Raw genomic sequence first — 20,538 nt, 5'->3', positions numbered from 1 at the left:
ATCATTTTGGACTTATAATTAAGTCAATTGATTTCATAGTTGCTTAATTGCCTTTTGTATGATGTTCTTCACGGGCCTCTTTAACAGACAATCATAGAATACTTTTCTTCCCTGTTTTTTTTCTTTTTCCTTTTATTTCCATTTCAGGAAAATTTTACTCACTATTTTTATCACTCATTTATTTTTTGCTTTGTCGACTGAGCCATTATTGAAATATATAAATATATAACAGGCCTGATTTTCTTCTCAACCTTGTGCAATCAATGAATTTTATGTTTTTATATCATTGTATCTGAAAGATATAAAACATTTATGTGATTGAAAACACATGGTGGAAGTCAGTTTTTCTCACCCTTATAAATAAATGATATATAAATTTTGTGGCTTAATTTGTCAATGTTTTTCCAGACACTGATACACACACACACACACACACACACATACACACACACACACACACACACACACACACACACACACACACACACACACAAACACATATGTATATATACTGTATCAGAGAAATTGTTTCTTTTCCCCTTTAATTATAAATCCTAGTTATCCACTACAGTAAATCTCCAGTCCACATTCTATAATCCCACTCTTGTAGCAGTGTTCTTGTGTTTCATTGTAGAGCTTTTGTATAGTCTACTCATTTAGTTTGCTATTGAAGAATGCAAATTTGTGTAAAAAGCTTGAAGGGTAGCTTAGTGCCTAATTTCACCAATACTTTAAAATTTTCACTGTAAAGGACAAATCCTGGAAATTGAAATTTGTGTGTCACAAAACAAATGCATATGCAATTTTTTTGCAATTTTTTTGCAATTTTTTTTTGCAATTTTCTATTTATTGGCCATTTAAATTTTTTTTTGTTTTTAGTGTCATGCTTGAGTATATAGTAAAACATTGTATAGTTCCCCAGACTACTATTGAGCTTTTGAATTTGTAAGATATTGGTAAGTAAAAATATTGTATCTCAGTATAATTTATTATAGAATCTCTATGCTAAATATTTAATATTATTTTGATTATGTACATTTATGTTTTAAACTTTTATTATTTGTTAATTCAGTGTGGGTGCATCTGTGGACATACATGGAGTTCAGAAGATAGCCTGAGGTACTTCATTCCATTTACAATGTGGGTCCTGTGGATTCTACTCAGATTTACCAGCCTGGCATACTCATTACATGGAAAGTTGGTGTTCTGTTTTCTCTCTGCTTGAACCAGGGCCAGACTCTGGCCTTTGAGAACATACAATGTGTTAGAAGAGATCTTGTGCCAGTCTTAATCCTAGGATTCAGACATGCTGCTTGGTTCATGCTGATTCAAGGCACTCTGCCATGTGAAGAAGGCCCAGCCAGCTTGCTGCAAGACCAGCATGGAGCAGAGGGGAGACCTCATTGCTGAGGACCACCTAGAAGTAGAACCACCAGAGCCCTAAGAAACTGTAAAAGGTGTACACTTAAAATTCAGATGTCAGAATGAGAACCTAAATAAATACATGTGTTTAAACCTCTAAATGTTGGGGTGTTTGGTCAGACTGAATAAAGTCTTCAAAAGAACATTCAATTTTCTCAAGAAACAATATAACCATTTTCCCCAGGTTATATAAGCTTCATTAATGAAAATCTTTATTTTTTTGCTGTGAATTTCTTCTTCATTATAAATTATCTTTTTTAAAAAAATTTGTTTTGATTTCTCCTTGCTGTTTATTTTCCCACAAACTGTGTGATTTTAAATAGCGGCAACCACATTGGGCCTAGGAATTGATATTTTTCCCTTGATGTTTGTCTGCATATTGTGAACATTTTTCTGAGTCTGAGTTGTACTTGTAATTACAAACTTTAATTACAAATCCGATTATATCTTTAACTTTACTATCATTTTTTAATTCTTTCTTCTTTAGACATTTATTTTACAGTTGTTGCTGCCAGAGATAATTCAAGAATGCATCACACTTATTTTATTGAATTGGTTCCTCTTGATAAATTACCATGAAAGAATTACTGTCAAAATGTATAAAATCTTTATAGTCCTGCCGTATTTTGACATATAGTATTTTCAAGTAACATAATTCCCAGTGCCACCAGAGGGGTATCTTTGTCTTAGAGTCATTCTAGTTGTGGGTCTCTGGTTTTGCAGATTAAAAAGCCTTTTAAACTTTTTCCCCAAGCAAGTCTCAGAATCCATGACCGTGTTCACACTGTCAGAGCCAACTCCAGCATGGTCATTAGATTTTCCCTTTACAAAAATAATTTCCTTGTTCCACGTGTCCATTGTTTATTGTCTGTTATTGTTGTTAATTAGTTTATGATGCCTGGTCAAAGATTCTCATAATGCCTTACACTGTGTATTCTCAGTTTTTAATCATCAAGCTGAGAAATAATCTTATTTATTTTTAATTTCTCACTAAGTTATAATAACTGAGTCTTTAGAGTCAAAGCAGCCTTTTCAGTCTGAATGCTCATCTATCTGCCATTTCCTCACCTGTCCTTGCCGGTCCTTGGATACGGTTTCACAGCTCTTGTATCTAGGACCCATTGTATCATGGTTGCCATCATGAAGGACATTTTCTATGTGTGTTTGGCATCTGTGGTCGCTCTGTAACTGGGATTTTCTCTCTGGTGGATGTTGTGAGAGGTAAAAGACACAGCACTGGCTGGAGCTCTCATTAATGGAGTCTCTTTTATCCAGGATAAAAATAGATAGCTGGGATGGTTTTGCAAACTTGTCCCTGGTGGTTTTCAGACAGAGTTTGTCCTCCCCACATGAAGTAAAGCAAGGTTTCTTTGGTAGTAATAGACATGGCAGTATCCATGAGTTGACATTCGTAGTGGAGAAATGGCTCACACATGTCTGTTGACAGAATCACAGGGTGATTTATTTTACTTTCCCTTCTAGGGATTCTATAAATCACCTCTATTTTCTAGATAAAGCTTGTCTAGATAATCATACAGAATCTCCCGTTCATGCCTGGAACTTGGAACACTGATTGATACAGAGCTGGAGGATGTATTGACTCTTTCTTATTAATTAATTTGGTTTTGTTTGAGAAGATTTCCCAGCACCTTTTAAATAAAGAGAAGGACAAATTATTTTAAGAGGCTGCATATTAAATACATTAAATTTCTATTTTCACAAATGGTAGATTTGCGTTAAATGTTTACATGGCAAGCCATGTCTAACCAATAACTAAAAATCACCTTTGCCCTTTGGACCACTCTTTCAAAGGATGATGTTAATTTTGTTTGGAGTTTTTAATATGTTTTTTCTCGTTGTCTTTCTAGACATCAGAGGTCTCTTAGGTCTTCAGACAATGAGATGTTATAGCTTCAGAAACTTGTGTGTTCCCTTAGCTTCCTTATCTGTGAGTGGTTGTTGGACTTCTCATATGAATATTAGTTAAATGTGTCTCAAATAAATTTGGGGACTTCTTTGTTATTTCTGTCATACTTTTCCATTCATTTAAGAAACTTTTATTTTTAGAAATAATACATATTGTATTTTGATAAGTTTCTATGTGCAGTGAATGGCATTTCCCTTGGTTCTATTGTTTCGTTCCACACAAGGCAGCCCAGGATTGTTTCCTTTAACAGTTTCTTTACTTTCAGGTGGATATTCCTCTTTGTGGATTGGAGAGGGCATGCTGGTGATTGAGTGCTTACTTGTTATATGTAATGTCATGGACTTAACTTAGCATTAATTAAACAATTGTTTGAATTTTAGTTTTAGGTGATTTCATCCATTTTTTTTATGTATTTTAAACAATATTTTTGTGTTCTCTTTTACTATTGCATATAGTATTATATGGTAATCTTTACTTCTCTCTCTCTCTCTCTCTCTCTCTCTCTCTCTCTCTCTCTCTCTCTCTCTCTCTCTCCTCCCTCTCTCTGTGTCTGTGTAAAAGCATGCATGTCATGGTGAACAGGTGGAAGGCAGAGGACCTCTTAAATCTTTATTTACTATCCCTTCATTATGCAGACCCTGGAAATGAAATTCAGTTAACCATGGCCTTTACTCACTGATGCTTCTTGATGTCTCTCATCTTTTGAAATATTACAGAAAAAAAAACTCAGCATTGTAATTTGAATGCACTCCTTCTTTGCTATAACTACAATATTAAAATTACTATTGAGAGATTTTTTTCCATTTATAATGCCTTGATCTGTTTTTCCTGTTTGTTTTCATCTCCATGATTCTGAATTAGCAACTTTCTGGTCATCCAGATGCCTGTTTCTGTAGAGAGAGACAGTCAGTTGCTTGAGCTCTATGTCTTGGGTGAGTCTGCTTTGATGGTGGTTTTCACCTATGGAGTAAGCTAGTCTTTGTCTATGCTGGAGATGGGTCTTCCTTAGCAGTATCAGTAATTTTTTAAAATTTCTCTTTATCCAGTGTTCTTTCTGTTTTCCACAGGTGTGACACAAACCCAAATGCTTGCAGTCTGGATAGCAAGCCTTTGAACCCTTATCTAGCACTCTTCCTCTTCCTCTTCTTCTTTTTCTTCTTTGCTTCCTATGATCCTTAAAGTCCTCTAGTTGCATTATTTTCAGAAAGCATACCTTCTGATTTCGAAAGCACAGGAGAGGTCATGTGGGTGCAGTTCTTCTGAACCCCACATTCAGAATTACTCCTGCAGTTGCAGATCCTCATGGAAGCCCCTGAGCTGTTTTTTCAGACCCCCGTGTGTGGATTTGCTCAGTTCTGTTTCTTAACTTTCTTCTCTCCCCTTAACCCCTTGCAGGTAGTAGCTGCCTCTTCAGCATCTGAAGCAAAGCAATAAATGCTACCCCATCACTTGTAGGTTTTCTTAGCTTTGTAATGTTTATCCTATATTAATTTTGATTAGCACAACATTGGGGTGTTTACAACAGGGTAGAAACAAATACAAATTCTGATAATAAATTTATGATGTTTAAGCAGAAAATTAAAAAAAATACCCTGCAAAAAATCAGAAAAACCTTTCATTCTGCACCACAGTGGAGCTTGCTCCAGATGCTGGGGTAGGAATATTTAAATCTGAGCTGGCTAAAGAAATTCTGATTTGTATAAACTATTTTCAGAAATGCTATCACATATTTGGTTTTTGTAATTGGGAGCTTAGTAGGACTGGCTTCTCTTAGAAAATTTTATCTTCAGGACTTATATTTTATGTCTTTTTATAGTTTACATTTTATATATTCCTGTTATATCTTTTGATAATTGGCACTAGAAGTATGTTTCCACAGTGGAGCTGGCCCTGATGGCTAAGGCACAGGTGAGCTGGCCTTGAGAGTGAAGATCTCAGAGGAGGAGTGCTGTCCCAACCCCTCATAGGCTGCAGCATTCTGACTCTGGGTGGGCATCACAAAGCTTACTCTGGACTCTGGGATGCAGATGAGCCAATCCAGAGGGCATGGATGTCTGAGAGCTAATGCTGCCTCTTGCTGATGGCAGCACTGGGTGGCCTAGCCAGAGCTGTGCTGGAGAGCTTGCCTGGTGGTGTGGATAAGTGAGAGCTGGCAGGCTGACCAGTGTAGCTATCTCCGATCCAGAGCTTTGAATTGGCTCACCCTAAAAATCTACATCATCTGTGAACTGATGGGGCATATGAAAAGGCCAGTCCTGCGGATCCAAAGCCTCAGGATCACCATGGCACAGGACAACCACAGGATAACCAGGAGGAGTAACGGTGAAGGTCCAGTATCGATGGTGCCACAGATTCCAGAGACCCCAAACCAGGCAAATGAGTTTTTCCTGTAAAGTTTGGGAAATGAAGATGTGTGTAGATGGAGTGTTATATTGTGGGGCACTGTGGCACACCACAGCCTCTATGACCAGGATGTTTGCAAGGGTTGAGAATGGATACAAGGGGACTGGAGATGAGTGGGACAGGGTGCACGCTGTGAAACCAAAAGAATCAATAAATGCTAAAAACCATGTTTCTGTGAAAACATACTGCCTCACCACTTTCTTCCCATGAGTAACATTATAGTGATGTACACTCTTGTCAATCATACTTCATAGCAATTTATTCTGTATCTAAACTAGTTCATTAATTGAATCTGTGCTTCTGAGATTACTTTTCCCCATTTTCTATGCTCCAGACTATCTCTTTTCCTTAGCCTCTTGAAATTTTATTTCCTTGCTGGAATAATTGTATTTTCATATAATAAACTTCAACCAATATTACATAATTGCTATACATTTTGTTGTATATAAATGTTAGCCTGTCTATTTTTCATTGTATCCAAGAATAAATGAAATGTCCAGTAATGGTTAAATATTATAGAAGAGGAAGAAGATTATAAAGAGATTTGAAAAAGATTTATTTCACACAGAAATTTACAGAGTTGTAAAAAATAAAGGAAGAAAAAATACAGAGAAAGAAATAAAGTAGCCATTATATATATGTATATATATATATATATAAAGTAGCCATTATATATATGTGTATATATATATACACACACACACATTTATATGCATATACACACATATATACACTTGTGTGTGTGTGTGTGTGTGTGTGTGTGTGTGTGTGTGTGTGTGAAACATTCTATCTTAGAAAATAAGAGGTTCTGAAAGTCTTGTTAAATTATGTATGTTACTATTTGGTTAGCACTGGAAAAGTGAGCATCTCATATTTTAGTGTTACCATACATACCTCATCCAAAGATGTTCAAAAGCCTGGGAATACTGCAGATTCTGTTTCAAATATCAGTGTAATTTGAGACATGTAGAAACACCTAACAAATTCTCTGGAATGGAGAATTTTTCTGTAGAATTCTAGACAGAATCAACACCCATCGACTTATAAAACTGTCAGAAGGGACAAAGTTGGTATAATCATCTAAGACTGTCTTTTAAATATTTGTTAAATTTTTAAATATTACTTTTGTTGTGATGCCTATCTATAATTATTTTGGCTAAGAGAGAACCATTTATAAAAGTAGCCAAAAATGAGTGTCATGGTTCTCTTTGCTCAAAATACAATGCCTGCTTTTAAGTAAAGAAGTGATTGCTAAATGCCATTTGGCAAGGTTGCTGGCCCAGTATTACCACAAACACTCTTATCTATGCTGGGGTTTAGAACGTGCTATTCCAGTTATGGTACCTTGGCATTTGAGTAAACACTAGAAGTGGAAAATCCAGTTACACCTTACCCAAGTTCCCTGAAGCAGGTCATGAAACCCAGGAAGATTTGCTGGCGTTCCTCTAAAGCAGGTCACAAAGTCCTTCATTCTTCATTATACAAATGTGCTTGCCCTATACCCAGGGCCAAAGTTCTGTGCTATGATGAAGAAGAAAAGGAACAAACTGGTCTTACTCTTTTCTGATGTCTGTTTGTTTATTACTATCAGTTTAAAATTTCATGTTCTCTTCTCATTCTCCATGACCACCCACAGCTTTATCATACCTAGTATTAAAATTGCAGAGCTCGATGGGTTTACATATGTATTCATTTCCTTATCAATGTCTCATGTCAAGGAAAACTCAGGTAAAATATATTTGCATGATTTTTTGTCTCCTTAATTACTGTCAGCCATGAACATAGGATGAGTGGGAAATCCCCTTTCTCCCCTGCACTGTAAAACCTGTTGTGCTTTGCCAGGTAACTGTGAAGCCGTGAAGCTGTCTCGCCTTTGCTTCCAGATTGAAAACTTGTTTTGTTTTATGGTTTCAATCTTGTTTGTCTTAAGACCTGGACATCTATTTTCTTTCATATGTATTTACTTTTTAAAGGAAGGAATGAAAATAGAGGCTTCCTGAAGGCAGTAGGGTAATAAATAATAGGAAAAGGAGTTTTTTTATTCGTTCCTTCTGCAGAATGCCCTGCCTTTCCTTGTCTAGTACTATTTTGCCCCTGGCCACTAAATCATCAGCTTTACATTGATTCATCTTAATATTCTTGGGTTTTGTTTTTTACATGGAAAAGATTTAGAGTAAGTGCTTTACAGTGTTCATGTTTTAGAAATTCAGTGTTCGGAGCAATTCTATGTGCAGAGAACAATAAGCTATGCCAGTCTCTTTCACTTTCATGTGACAGATATTTTCTTCCTCCGAATTTCATCCCCACAATGATATGTTAGGCCACAGCTCCACACTGCAGAGTGAATACTGATTCTGCTCCTTTTAGTTTATTGCTTTTCACACTTTGGAAACAATTAGCTCATTAAGAAAATACCCAGATCATGACCACAAGACACATGTAGCTGTTACTCTTTCTTATCTTGTCAACTAAAGTGCTAGTGCATGTTTGGGGGAATAATAATTAGATTAATGGCCGTCTGTAATTATTCACAAAGAACCTTTTCACCTTATCACACATCTTAGCATCTGTAAAGCTGAAAAGTATCTAAAATGAAGGCATGTCCTGATATAATTGGAGCACTCTCCCCAACCATTCCCCTTTTCCTACTTTTCGTCCTCTCTCCTGCTTTCTCCCCAGCTTTCATCTCTTCTCCTAGAATCTTACCTTCTTTTTTATGACATAGATCCACATACATATGTGATTTCTTAAAGCAGTAGGGCTCCAAACTAGCAGAGCCTCAGTTGGGTAGCCCTGTGTATGTGTGTGTGTGTGTGGGGGGGTGCATGTGTGAAGGAGGGAGAGAGGGAGAAAGATTTTAATTTTTCTATTTTATACATGAGGAGACTTAGACTCAAAAGATTTACAACCTAAGCAGCATTACAGGTAAATGCTGGTATTTGAATGGCTATTGTTATAGGCAAAGAGAATGATTCTAAAGTAAAGGACAAAGATGCCTCTGTTTAGTATATGCAATAACACACTCGGACTAAGCTGTAAAGATGTAGGAATAGAGAATAGAGAAATTTTGATTTTTGTGGATTAGAATAGAACTAAAGAATTGGATATATGGCTCAGGCATTAAAGGCTACTCTTCCAACCAGAACTTGAGGAAAGTGATGTGCTGTAGAAAACAAGAAAGGTGATCAGTATAACGGGCTGGGAGACAGCTTTCTCTTACTGGTTAAGAGCATGTACTATTCCAGAGGACTGGAAATCTGTTTCCAAAATTTATATTGAACATCTCACAACTTCTAGTCACTTTAACATCAGGAGAATTAATGCTTTTTTTCTCTGCACACAATCTATACCCAACACAAAATCTGTTTCCATGTTACGTTCTGTCTTACATGTACTTTATGCTTATGGTAACTAGTGGGATCTCTATGCATGCTATCAAACCTCTAAAAGAATTAAGTATTGACAAAAATATTCATATAATGTTATGCCAACATGCATTTAAAAATCTGTAAATGTATCCCCCTCTTTTTTAAATAAAGTGGAAAAAAAAAACCAAAAACTAAAATAAAAAAAAAGAAATGCCTGCATTCACTAGCACAGAAAACCCATATATGTATGTGTATATGTATGTGCTTGTGCATGTGTATGTGTATGTGTATGTGTATGTGTATGTGTATGTGTATATGTATATGTATATATATGTATAATTAAAAATAAAGTATTTTTTAAAAATAAATCTAGAAAATTTTGGATACAGTGAAAACAAAGCAATCATACATTCTTATAATATCAGTCCCTGCAGAAATGCATGAAACATGATAAAATAGTAGTTACTACCTTCCAGGTGTACATCAATCATTTTCTAATCCCTTTAATGAGGCTCAAAATAAAAGGTCATGCTGTAAATCTCACCCAAAAAACTCTGTTTTTAAGTGATGTGGATAAGCAGAGGAAATGGGCATCTGCCAAAGGAGCCTTTTCAACTCTCCTATGCTACCTTTAACACAAAATGAACAAGCAATATTAACAGCATACAGAAAAAAAAAACTTTCAAAACATCTGCTTCCATCATACTTATAAAGTCTCAAGGACATAGTTTGTTAAAATTGTATTAAAGAAATGACAAAAATTTAGAAAGGTCATTAAATTTACCAATAATATGGTTGATGGGAGATTATGCGTAATAAAGAGTTAGATCCTTCAAACTTTTCATAATTAAGGTTCTGTCCAATGATAGAGGCAGCACTCAAAGGGTACCAAAAACCACTGAAGAAGCTACACTCTTATGGCCAGTTATACAAAAGTGCTCTTTAGATGTCTAATACTGTCAACTTTTGCTGCAAATACATGTATAATTAAACATTTATTTGAGCATATTTATTATTTTAAGCTCCAAAATATCAAGGGTATTTTACTAAAATTAAAGCCATAATATAGCTCAAAGTATCCTGCAAGATGGTAGCAGATACCCAAGGGCATTCTTTTTAATGGCAATTAAAAATAAAGGCATTGCTGCCTTTTTATATCATATATTTGTATATTAGTATTTAAATTTACAACTTGTCACTCAGGCTAGAAGCTCAATTTCTAAAGCACATAGGACTGTTGATAGTTTCATTTATCATTTATAAAGATGTTTATCTAACATAAATACATTTTAGATTTTGTATTAGCAGAAAGTTTCTTACCATGTTTTTAGAATGAATGGTAGAAGGAACTAAGGGAATAATCTGAAATACTTAGAGTTAAAGATTTAATAAAATTGCCTGAATTGGTTTATGAATTCTAAAAATCTTTAAACATTTAATATATATCTATCTTTAGAATAATCTATGAATATATTTTGATGATATAGTTTGTGATGACCTAAAATAGTTGGTAATATTAATCCCTTATTTTTTGTCTCTCAAGGAGAAAGAGAGTATAGGACAAACCTGACTCCCCTAAGTTAGATTACAAACCAACAAGTTGATTTTTTTTCCATATTTTATTAATTATTTTATATTTACATTTCAATTTGTCCTCCTTCTTGTTGTTCTCTTTGCTAGCCCCCACCACATACCCCCTTTGTCTCTAAGAGGATGTTCTCCCCAACTTCCATCTCACCCGTCTAGCCTCCTTCTTCACTGGAGCAACAAGCCTCCACAGGTCCAAGGGCCTCCTCTCTCATTGAATCCAGATAAAGCAATCCTCTTTTACATAAGTAGCAGGAGATATGGACCTATTCATGTATACCCTTTGGTTGGTGATTTAGTCCCTGGAAGCTCTGAGGGGTCAGGTTAGATGATATTGTTATTCTTCCTATGGTGTTGCAATACCTCTCAGTCCTTCCCCTAGCTCTTCCATTGGAATCCCCAGGTTCAGTCCAGTGGTTTGCTTTAAGCATCTGCATTTTTCTCAGTCAGAATCTGGCAGAGCCTCTCAGAGAATAGCTATATCAGGCTACTGTCTGTAGACACTCTTTGGCATCAGCAATAGTGTTGGAGTTTCCTGTATGTGGATGGGATAGATCCAAAGGTGGGGCAGTCTCTGGATGGCCTTCAGTCTCTGTTCCTTTTTTTTTTATTTGTGTGTGTGTGTGTGTGTGTGTGTGTGTGTGTGTGTGCCTGCATTTCCTTTAGACAAGAATAATTCTGGGTTAAAGATTTTGAGGTGGATGGATGATTCTATCATACAACTGGGGGTCATATATATCTACAAGAGTTTTTCTCTTCAGGTGCTGTCCTTCTATTGTTGGGCATTTAGACTAATGTCATACTTATTTGGTCTTGGGAGCCTATCACATCCCTGATGTCTGAGACATTCTAGTGATCCTCCCTAATTCCCCACCCCCCCACGGTTACATATTTCTATTTATTTTCCTGGTCTTCCAGACTTCTCTCTTGTCTCTTTCCTTGTCTGATCCTGCCTCCTTTTTTTCTCTTTTTCTTACCCTTCCTATCCAGGTCCTTCGGTCCTTCTGCCTCCCAGGATTATTTTGTTCCCCGTTCTAAGTGGGATTGAAACAGCCACACTTTCGCCTTCCTTCTTGTTAAGATTCATATGGTCTGTGAATTATATCATGGGTATTCTGAGCCTAATATCCACTTATCAGTGAGTACATATATATATCACCACAACTGTTGCTTAGTAGAACAAGTTAGAGAATATTCCTTCTGTTTCTATTTTGTGGAATAGTTTGAAAAGTATTGCTATTATTTCTTCTTTAAAGGTCTGATAGAATAACCAAATGAATTTTAATCACATAATTTTTAAATTTTAAGGGCATAGAAGTAATAACACATTTTTCCATCTGTATAAATGGCTGTCTTATTTCATACTCTACACACACACACACACACACACACACACACACACACACAGACACACACACATATATATATATATGTGCTTATATATACATTTAACACATAACCATAATCATGTAGTATAACATATGATATATATATTGTATAGCATATAACATGTAACATAATATATAATGTATAATATATGGTAATAACATATAACTTATAATAAATGCTTTAAATAAGTACATATTATATAAGTTTATATATATATGCCTTAGTCAATGGGGATAATTTCATATAAGTTATTTTACAAAACCTCATATAAAGTCTACATTTAAAGACGTAATGTCTAGCAATACACATTTTGTAGGGAATATTTCTTAGGATCTTTAGTTTAATCAACTTTTCTTAGTATGAAAACAATTTGCAGCACCCCGATAATTAAGTGGGTACTTAATTGCCATTCTTTAGTTATGCAGTTAAAAAATTAAACTAGAAATGTTGAACTTAATTGGGTCCCAAACACAAACATGACCACAGTGGATGGCATCAAATGTGTACTTCCTTGTTTCAGGCATTAGCTTACCAGGAAAGCTCTTTACTTTGAATGGAATGGTCTTGATTTTTTTTTTCACCAATACAAAATTATTGACAAATAAATATTTAGGGCCTTGTGAGTAATCTTGAAATGACTGTCCTTCCTACTCCCTTTTCTTTTGTCATGTGTCTGAGTCCATTGCTTCCTAACTTTCAGTTATTTAACTCATTTTTCTGCACATCCTCATGACTCAAGTTCTCTGAGCTTCTGTTGACTTCTCACAGCTTAAGTAGCAAAACTCTCCATGAGCATAGAAAAGAGAAGCTTGGGCCTTGCTCCGTTCTGTTTCTGTAGTGACTGACCTTTCATGATGACAATTTAAAATGCTGACTATCTGCTTTAGAAGAAACTTCAAGTGTCCCAAAGGAAAGTAAAACAACAATATTCTGTAATAAGTAAACACTGTAGCTTTTATACTTATATATTTCTATTATGAATCAATTTGTTGGTTTATGCTTTATAGATTTATATTATATGTTATGAAAATTAGTAATACAGAATGTTCTAAACAGCGTTTATTGTATTCTGGGCTTAGGATATTTGGAAGTGAGAAGGTCTGGGGACAATTTTGTGGAGTCAGTTCTCTGCTACTTGATTATTATGGGTTCCAGGGTTTGAATTTAGAATTTGGAAAATTAAACATTATTTTTTAAGTAGAAGACATCTTTGTATATTGAGCTATCTTTCTGACTCTTCATATTATATACCATGCTTTATATGGTGAACTCTTCCAAACACCTTTTTAAAGTGTCAGGATTCTTCACATAAATAAAAGTTTTCAGTCTCTTGTGTAAAAGGAGTTTTCAAGACACTGCATATTGTATGAAAGAAAGCTGTAATAATGAAAGCATGGAGTCCTTCCACAGTAAGGCACAAGCTCTCAAAAGAAACAAATTCCTGCTTTGAATTATGACTTTTCTTTCACTGTGTCTCCCTATCCTTCTCTGATTTGATTTTACTTTATATATAATATACTATTGTATTTATCACAAAATATATACACTATCCTCCCACAACTCTACCTATATCCTCAACATCTTCTGATTCATCAAAATTTATGTTCCTTCTTTCGCACAAAACAAAACAAAACATTTTCCTAAACCAAAAAAAAAGCATTATAATCAAACAAACAATATTAGCCAGTTCTCAGTTGCTGTGAGGAAACACTATAACCAAAATGAAGTGGAGAAGAAAGGATTATTATATGACTTATAATTTCAAATTGTACTCCATCATCCATAGAATCAGAACAAGAACTCAAATAGGACAGAAACCTTGAGGAAGGAGCTGAAGCAAATACTCTAAAGAATGATGGTTAATGGGATGCTACTCCTGGCTTGCTCAATCTTTTTTCTTTTCTTTTTTTTTTAACAATTTTATTTTAAAAAGCAAAGATAAATGTACAAATTTCAAGCATTTTTTTTCAGCCTGCTTTCTTTACTCAGTCTGGGACCCAAACCCAAGCCTGGCATCCCAATGGCACCATCAAGACAAAATCAAAGCAAACCAAAACCAAAGTGCAAAAGCTGTCCAGAGTTGTCCAGAACACTGGGCCACAAACCTCCCCCAGTCCAGGAGGAGGTGTGGGGGACAGAAAGGAGCATAAGGACAACTAGGAGGTGCTCAGGCAAGGCAGGCTGCCCGAGGAAACTGAGTCAGGTCTATGGTGACTCATCCTGTCCTGGGTGGCATCTGGACTGAAGTATCCCCGGCTGCTGGTGACGGTGCCCTGTGCCTCTTCCCATACTTCTTGGTTCATCAGAGCTGCTTCTTTACTGGCCTCGGAAGACAATTCCACCACCTGGGTGACAAGTCTGCGGAGCTCCAGGTCTTTTTCAGCAACCAAGCCCTTCAGTTCCTGCAGCAGAAGATCCAGCTGTGCGCTGGCTCCAGGCTCTGCTGCGCTGGCTCCAGGCTCCTGGGCACTGGCATCTGAGGAGCAGATGCGCAGATCACCCAGGAGCTGCAGGGTGGTCCTCAGGGCTGGCTCCAGCTCATCTAGGAGCTCCTTCCCACTTCCTTCCATGTGGACAGCCTGCACGGGCAGCTCGTGTCGAGTGGTGTCCAGGGCTCTGCCCAGTGTCTTGTATTCCTCCTTGAAGCGCTCTAACACAGGCTGAAGAGGGCTCAGCACCTCAATCTGGGCATCAAGGGAAGCACACAGCTCTTGGTGTTTCTGTTGGAGAAGCAGCTGGCGTCGCAGCTCCTGTGCCTGCCTCTGCAGCCTCTCTTTCTCACGGCACATGGCTGCCAAGTTCTGCTCCGCCTTCTCCTCCAGCAGAGTCAGGTTGTTCTCCATCTTCACAGACAGCAGGGTCATCAGCAGCGTCTGTGACTCCATTATGTCCATGGTCTCCTGCAGATCCCGCTTCTTCTTTCGAGGAATTCTTTTTTTGTCATGGCTGGCAAAGGATGTGGACTTAGCTTTGTCTGTCATTTCCCTGTCTAGCCCGGAAGTCTTCTTGGACATGCTTTTGTCACCGATGGCAGAGAGGTCTAGGTCTGGTGGATTCATGCCATGCCCTTCCAGCATGGTGGACTGCAGGTTGCCTGTCCCCATCACTTGGCTCTCTCTGCTCCTAGGCACTGTGGTGGCTTTCCTTCCCTCAGGTGGCTTCTCTCCTTTGGCTCCTGCAGACACCTTTTTTGTTTGCTTGTCATATTGCAGGTACCGGGACTCTAACACTCTTCCTCCTGGCACTTTTCTGCCCTTGGTCTTAGGAGCAGCACCTGTCCCAGCAGCTGCAGGCTTCCCTGCTTCCCGCTCTGAGGAATCCGCCATTCTCCCGCCTTCCACTCAAAGGCAAGCTTCTCAGGATCCCGCCCGCTAGGAGGCAGGGAGTAATTTCTGGAGGCCGGAGGGTGCTCTCAATTTCAAGCATTTTTGAATAAAAGTATATGAATAAATTTTGGTCAGTGCTTGGGTTTTTTTTTTTTAAAGGACTGATAGTGTGCATTAATATCTTACTAGTTACAATGAGCATAAAGGACATGTAAAACAGGATGTAACCTGGAATTAGTCAAAGTTTTCTTGGTGTGTAAGGATTAAGCATAATGGATTTTTCTTTTCTATTTTTTTCTTTTCTTGAACTTCATGTAGTCTGTGAGTTGTTTCTGGGGTGTTCAAAGCTTTCTGGGGATTGCATCCAACTATCAGTGACTGCATATTATGTCTGTTCTTTTGTGACTGGGTTATCTCACTCAGGATGATATTCTCTAGATGCATCCATTTTCTTAAGAATTTCGTTAAGTCATTGTTTCTGATAGCTGAGTATTACTCCATTGTGTAAATGTACCACAATTACTGTATCTGTTCGTCAACTGAAGGACATCTGGGTTCTTACCAGCTTCTGGCTATTATAAATAGAGCTGCTAAGAACATGTGGTGCATGTGTCTTTGTTGCTATTGGAGTGTCTCTGAGGTATATGCCCATAAGTGGAATAACTGGGTCTTCAGGTAATATTATGTCCAATTTTTTGAGGAATTGCCAGACTGACTTCCAGAGTGGGTATACCAGTTTACAACCCCACCAAGAGTGAAGAAGTGTTCTTTTTCCTCCACATCCTCGCCAGTATCTGCTGTCATCTGAATTTTTGATCTTGGCTAATCTGACTGGTATGGCGTGAAATCTCAGGGTTGTTTTGATTTGCATTTCCCTAATGGCTAATGATGTAAAGCAGTTTCTTAGATGCTTCTCAGCCATTCGATATTCCTCAATTGAGAATTTTTGTTTAGCTCTGTACCCCATTTTTAATAGGGTTGTTTGGTTCTCTGGTGACTAGCTTCTTGAGTACTTTGTGTACCTTAGATATTAGGCCTTTATCAGATGTGGGGTTGGTAAAGACCTTTTCCCACTCTGTTGGTTGCCATTTTGTTTTCTTGACAGTGTCCTTAGCCTTACAGAAACTTTGCAATCTCATTAAGTCCCATTTGTCAATCTTTGACCTTAGAGAATAAGCCATTGGTGTTCTGTTCAGGAAATTTTCTCCTGTGCCTATGTGTTGTAAGATTTTCCCTACTTTCTTATCTAATAGTTTCAGTGTACCTGGTTTATTTTAGATATCTTTGATTCACTTGCACTTGAGCATTCTTCAAGGAGAGAAGAAAGGGTCTATTTTTATTCTGCTGCATGTTGAGTGCCAGTTGGACCAACACCATTTGTTGAATAAGGTGTCCTTTTTCCATTGAATGTTTACAGCACCTTTGTCAAAAATCAGATGACCATATATGTGAGAGCTCATTTATAGATCTTCTATTCTATTTCATTGATCCACGTGTCTATTTCTGTACCAGTACCATGCAGTTTTCAGCACAAATGCCTTGTAATATAGCTTGAGGTCAGGGATAGTGATTCCTGCAGATGTTTTCTTGTTGTTGAGGATGGATTTCACTATTCTAGATCTTTTGTTATTACAGATGAAATTGCACATTGATCTTTCCAACTCAATGAAGAACTGGGTTGGAATTTTGATGGGGATTGCATTGAATCTGTAGATTGCTTTGGTAGGATGGTCATTTTTACAATGTTGATTCTTCCAGTTTATGAGCATGGGAGATCATTCATTTTCCGAAATCTTCCTTGATTTCCTTCTTTAGAGGTTTGAAGTTCTTGTCATACATGTCCTTCACTTGCTTAGTTAGTGTCACACCAAGGTATTTCATATTATTTGTGACTATTGTGAAGGATATCTTTTCAGTAATTTCTTTCTCGGCATGTTTCTCCTTTGAATATAGGAAGGCTGCTGATTTCTTTGAGTTAATTTTGTATCTGGTCACTTTGACGAACTTGGTTATCAGCTGGAGTTTGCTGGTGGAATTTTTGGGGTCACTTACGTACACTATCATGTCATCTGCAAATAGTGATGTATTTCCTTCTTCCTTTCGTATTGGTTTCCCTTTGATTTCCTTTTCTGTCTAATTTCTTCGGCCAGGAATTTCAGTACTATATTGAATAAGTAGGGGGAGAGTATGCAGCCTTGTAAAGTCCTCTATTTTAGTGGGATTGCTTCAAGTTTCCCACCATTAAGTTTCATGTTGGCTGTTGGTTTGCTGTATATTGTTTTTATTATGTTTAGGTATGAACCTTTGATCCCTGTTCTTTCCAAGACTTTTAAAATGAAGGGGTATTGAATTTTTTAAAATTCTTTCTCAGCATCTATCGAGATGACCATGTGGTTTTTTACTTTGAGTTTGTTTATATGGTAAATTACATTGATGGTTTTCTGTATATAAACCATCCCTGCATCCCAGGGATGAAGCCTACTAAATCATGATAAATGATTGTTTCGATGTGTCCTTGGATTTGGTTTGCAAGGAGTTTGATGAGTATTTTTGTAACAGTGTTCATTGAATTAGATAGGTCTGAAGTTCTCTTTCCTTGTAAAGTCTTTGTGTGGTTCAGGAACAAGTGTTATTGTAGCCTCAAAAAATTAGTTAGGTAGTGTTCCATCAGATTCTATTTTGTGGAAAAGTTTGGAGAGTATTGGTATTATGTTGTCCATAAATGACTGATAAAATTCTGCACTGAATCCATCTGGACCTAGGCTTTTTTTTTTTTTTGGTTTTGAGGATTTTGATGACTGTTTCTATTTCTTTAGGTGTTATGGGATTATTTAGATGGTTTATCTGGTCCTGGTTTAAATTTAGTATCTTGTAATTGTCTAGGAATTCATCCATTTCCTCCAGATATTCCAGCTTTGTTAAATATAGACTTTTATAGTAGGATATGATGATTTCTTGAATTTCCTCAGTTTCAGTTATTATGTCTCCAATTTCATTTCTGATTTTATTAAATTTGATACTCTCTCTTTGTCCTCTAGTTAATCTGGCTAAGAGTCTATCAATCTTGTTAATATTCTCAAAGAACCAGCTCTTCATTTTGTTGATTCTTCGAATGGTTCTTTTTGTTTCTATTTGGTCTATTTCTGCCCTAAGTTTGATTATTTTTTGCCTTCTACTCCTCTTGGCTGTATCTGCTTCCTTTTGTTCTAGAGCTTTCAACTGTGCTGTCAAGTTGCTAGAGTATGGTCTCTCTAGTTTCATTATGGAAGCACTCAGATCTATGAGTTTTCCTCTCAGTACTGCTTTCATTGCATCCCATAGGTTTGGGTATCTTGTGTTTTTATTTTCATTAAATTCTTGAAAATCCTTAATTTATTTCTTTATTTATTCTTTGACCCTGCTATTGTTTAATAGAGCATTGTTTAGTTTCAAAGTGCATATGGGCTTTTTGTTGTCTTTAAAGACCAACTTTAGACCATGGTGATCTGAAAGGATGCCTGGGAGTATTTCAATCTTCTTATATTGATTGAGGCTCTTTTGTGACCAATTATGTGGTCCATGTTTGAGAAGGTGCCGTGAGGTGCTGAATTGAAGGTATATTCTTTTGTTTTAGGATGATATGTTCTACAGTTTTCTATTAATTCCACTTGGTTCATAATCTCTGCTAGTTTTACTGTGTCTTTGTTCAGTTTCTGTTACCATGATCTGCCCATTGGTGAGAGTAGGGTATTAAAGTCTCCCACTATTATTGTGTGGGTTGAAATGAATTTTTTGAGCTTTAGTAGGGTTTCTTTTATGAATGTGGGTACTTTTTAATTTGGAGCATATATGTTAAAGATTGAGAGCTCCTCCTGACAGATTTCCCTGGTAATAATCAAAAAGTGTCCTTCCTTATCTTTTTTGATAACTTTTGGTTGGAAATTTACTTTATTTGATATTAGAATAGCCATTCCAGCTTGCTTCTTGGGGCTGTTTGCTTGGAAGTTTTTTTCCCACCCTTTTACTCTGAGATAGTGTCTGTCTTTGCCTCTGAGATGAGTTTCCTGTATGCAGCAAAAGGCTGGATTTGTTTATGTATCCAGTCTGATAGTCTATGTCTCTTTATTGGGGAGTTGAGTCCATTTATGTTAATAGATGTCAAGTTATAGTTGTTTGTGTTCCCTGCTATTATTGCTTTTGTGGATTGAGTTGTGTCTGTGTCTTTTTCTTCTTTTGGTTTTCTTGTTTAGTAGTTTTCTTGTTTTTACTAGGATGTATTTTCCCTCATTGTATTGGGTTTTCCACCTATAATTCGTTGTAGTGCTGGGTTTGTTTTCAGATATTGTGTAAATTTTGATTTGTCTTGAAATATCTTTATCTCTCCATCTATGGTGATTGATAGTTTTGCTGGGTATAGCAGCTTGGGCTCGCACTTGTGCTCTCTTAGGGTGTGCATGATGTCTGTCCAGGCTCTTCTAGCTTTCATAGTCTCTGTTGAAAAATCGGGTATGATTCTGATTGGTCTGCCTTTATATGTTACCTGACCTTTTTCCCTTACTGCTTTTAGTATTCTTTCTTTGCTTTGGGCACTTGGTCATTTGACTATTATATGTCAGGAGGCATTTCTTTTCTGGTCCAGCCTATTTGGAGTTCTGAAGGCTTCTTTTATGCTTGTGGTCATCTCATTCTTGAGGGTAGGGAAGTTTTCTTCTATGATTTTGTTGAAGATATTTACTGTGCCTCTTAGTTGATACTCTTCTCCCTCTTCTATTCCTATTATCCTTTGGTTTGGTCTTCTCATTGCGTCCTGGATTTCCTGGAAATTTTGGGTTAGGAGCTTTTTGTTTTTTGCATCTTCTCGGGCTGTTTTGTCTATGTTTACAATGTTGTCTTCTGCCCCCGAGATTCTCTCTTCCATCTCTTGTAATTTATTGGAAATGCTTGCTTCTGTGACTCCTGATTTCTTTTTTAGGTGTTCTACCTCTAGGGCTATCTCTTTTAATGTTTTCTTTATTGTGTCAATTTCCATTTTAAATTCCCTCTTCCATTCCTTTGTCTCTTTGTTTCTGTTTTCGTCTAGTTCTTTGAGTTCCTTGAGTGTTTTTCTTGTTTCCTCTTTAAAAGCTTCTGAATCTTT

The 20,538-nt window shown here is 36.8% G+C and overlaps 1 protein-coding gene across 1 annotated transcript; it reads right to left on the bottom strand.

Annotated features, from left to right (window-relative positions):
* Nucleotides 1-14,252: 14,252 nt before the first annotated feature.
* Nucleotides 14,253-15,422, bottom strand: LOC308422827 (HAUS augmin-like complex subunit 8; the record flags this gene model as incomplete). Its single annotated transcript, XM_080919485.1, has 1 exon — nt 14,253-15,422. One exon carries the CDS (start codon nt 15,420-15,422, stop codon nt 14,253-14,255), a length of 1,170 nt encoding a protein of 389 aa, XP_080775611.1.
* Between the last annotated feature and the right edge of the window lie 5,116 nt (nt 15,423-20,538).

The sequence above is a fragment of the Micromys minutus genome (assembly GCF_963924665.1).
Source record: "Micromys minutus genome assembly, chromosome: 7".
Classification (NCBI taxonomy): Eukaryota; Metazoa; Chordata; class Mammalia; order Rodentia; family Muridae; genus Micromys; species Micromys minutus.
Note: the sequence above shows the minus strand (reverse complement) of the source record. Positions and strands in the feature narration are given on the sequence as shown.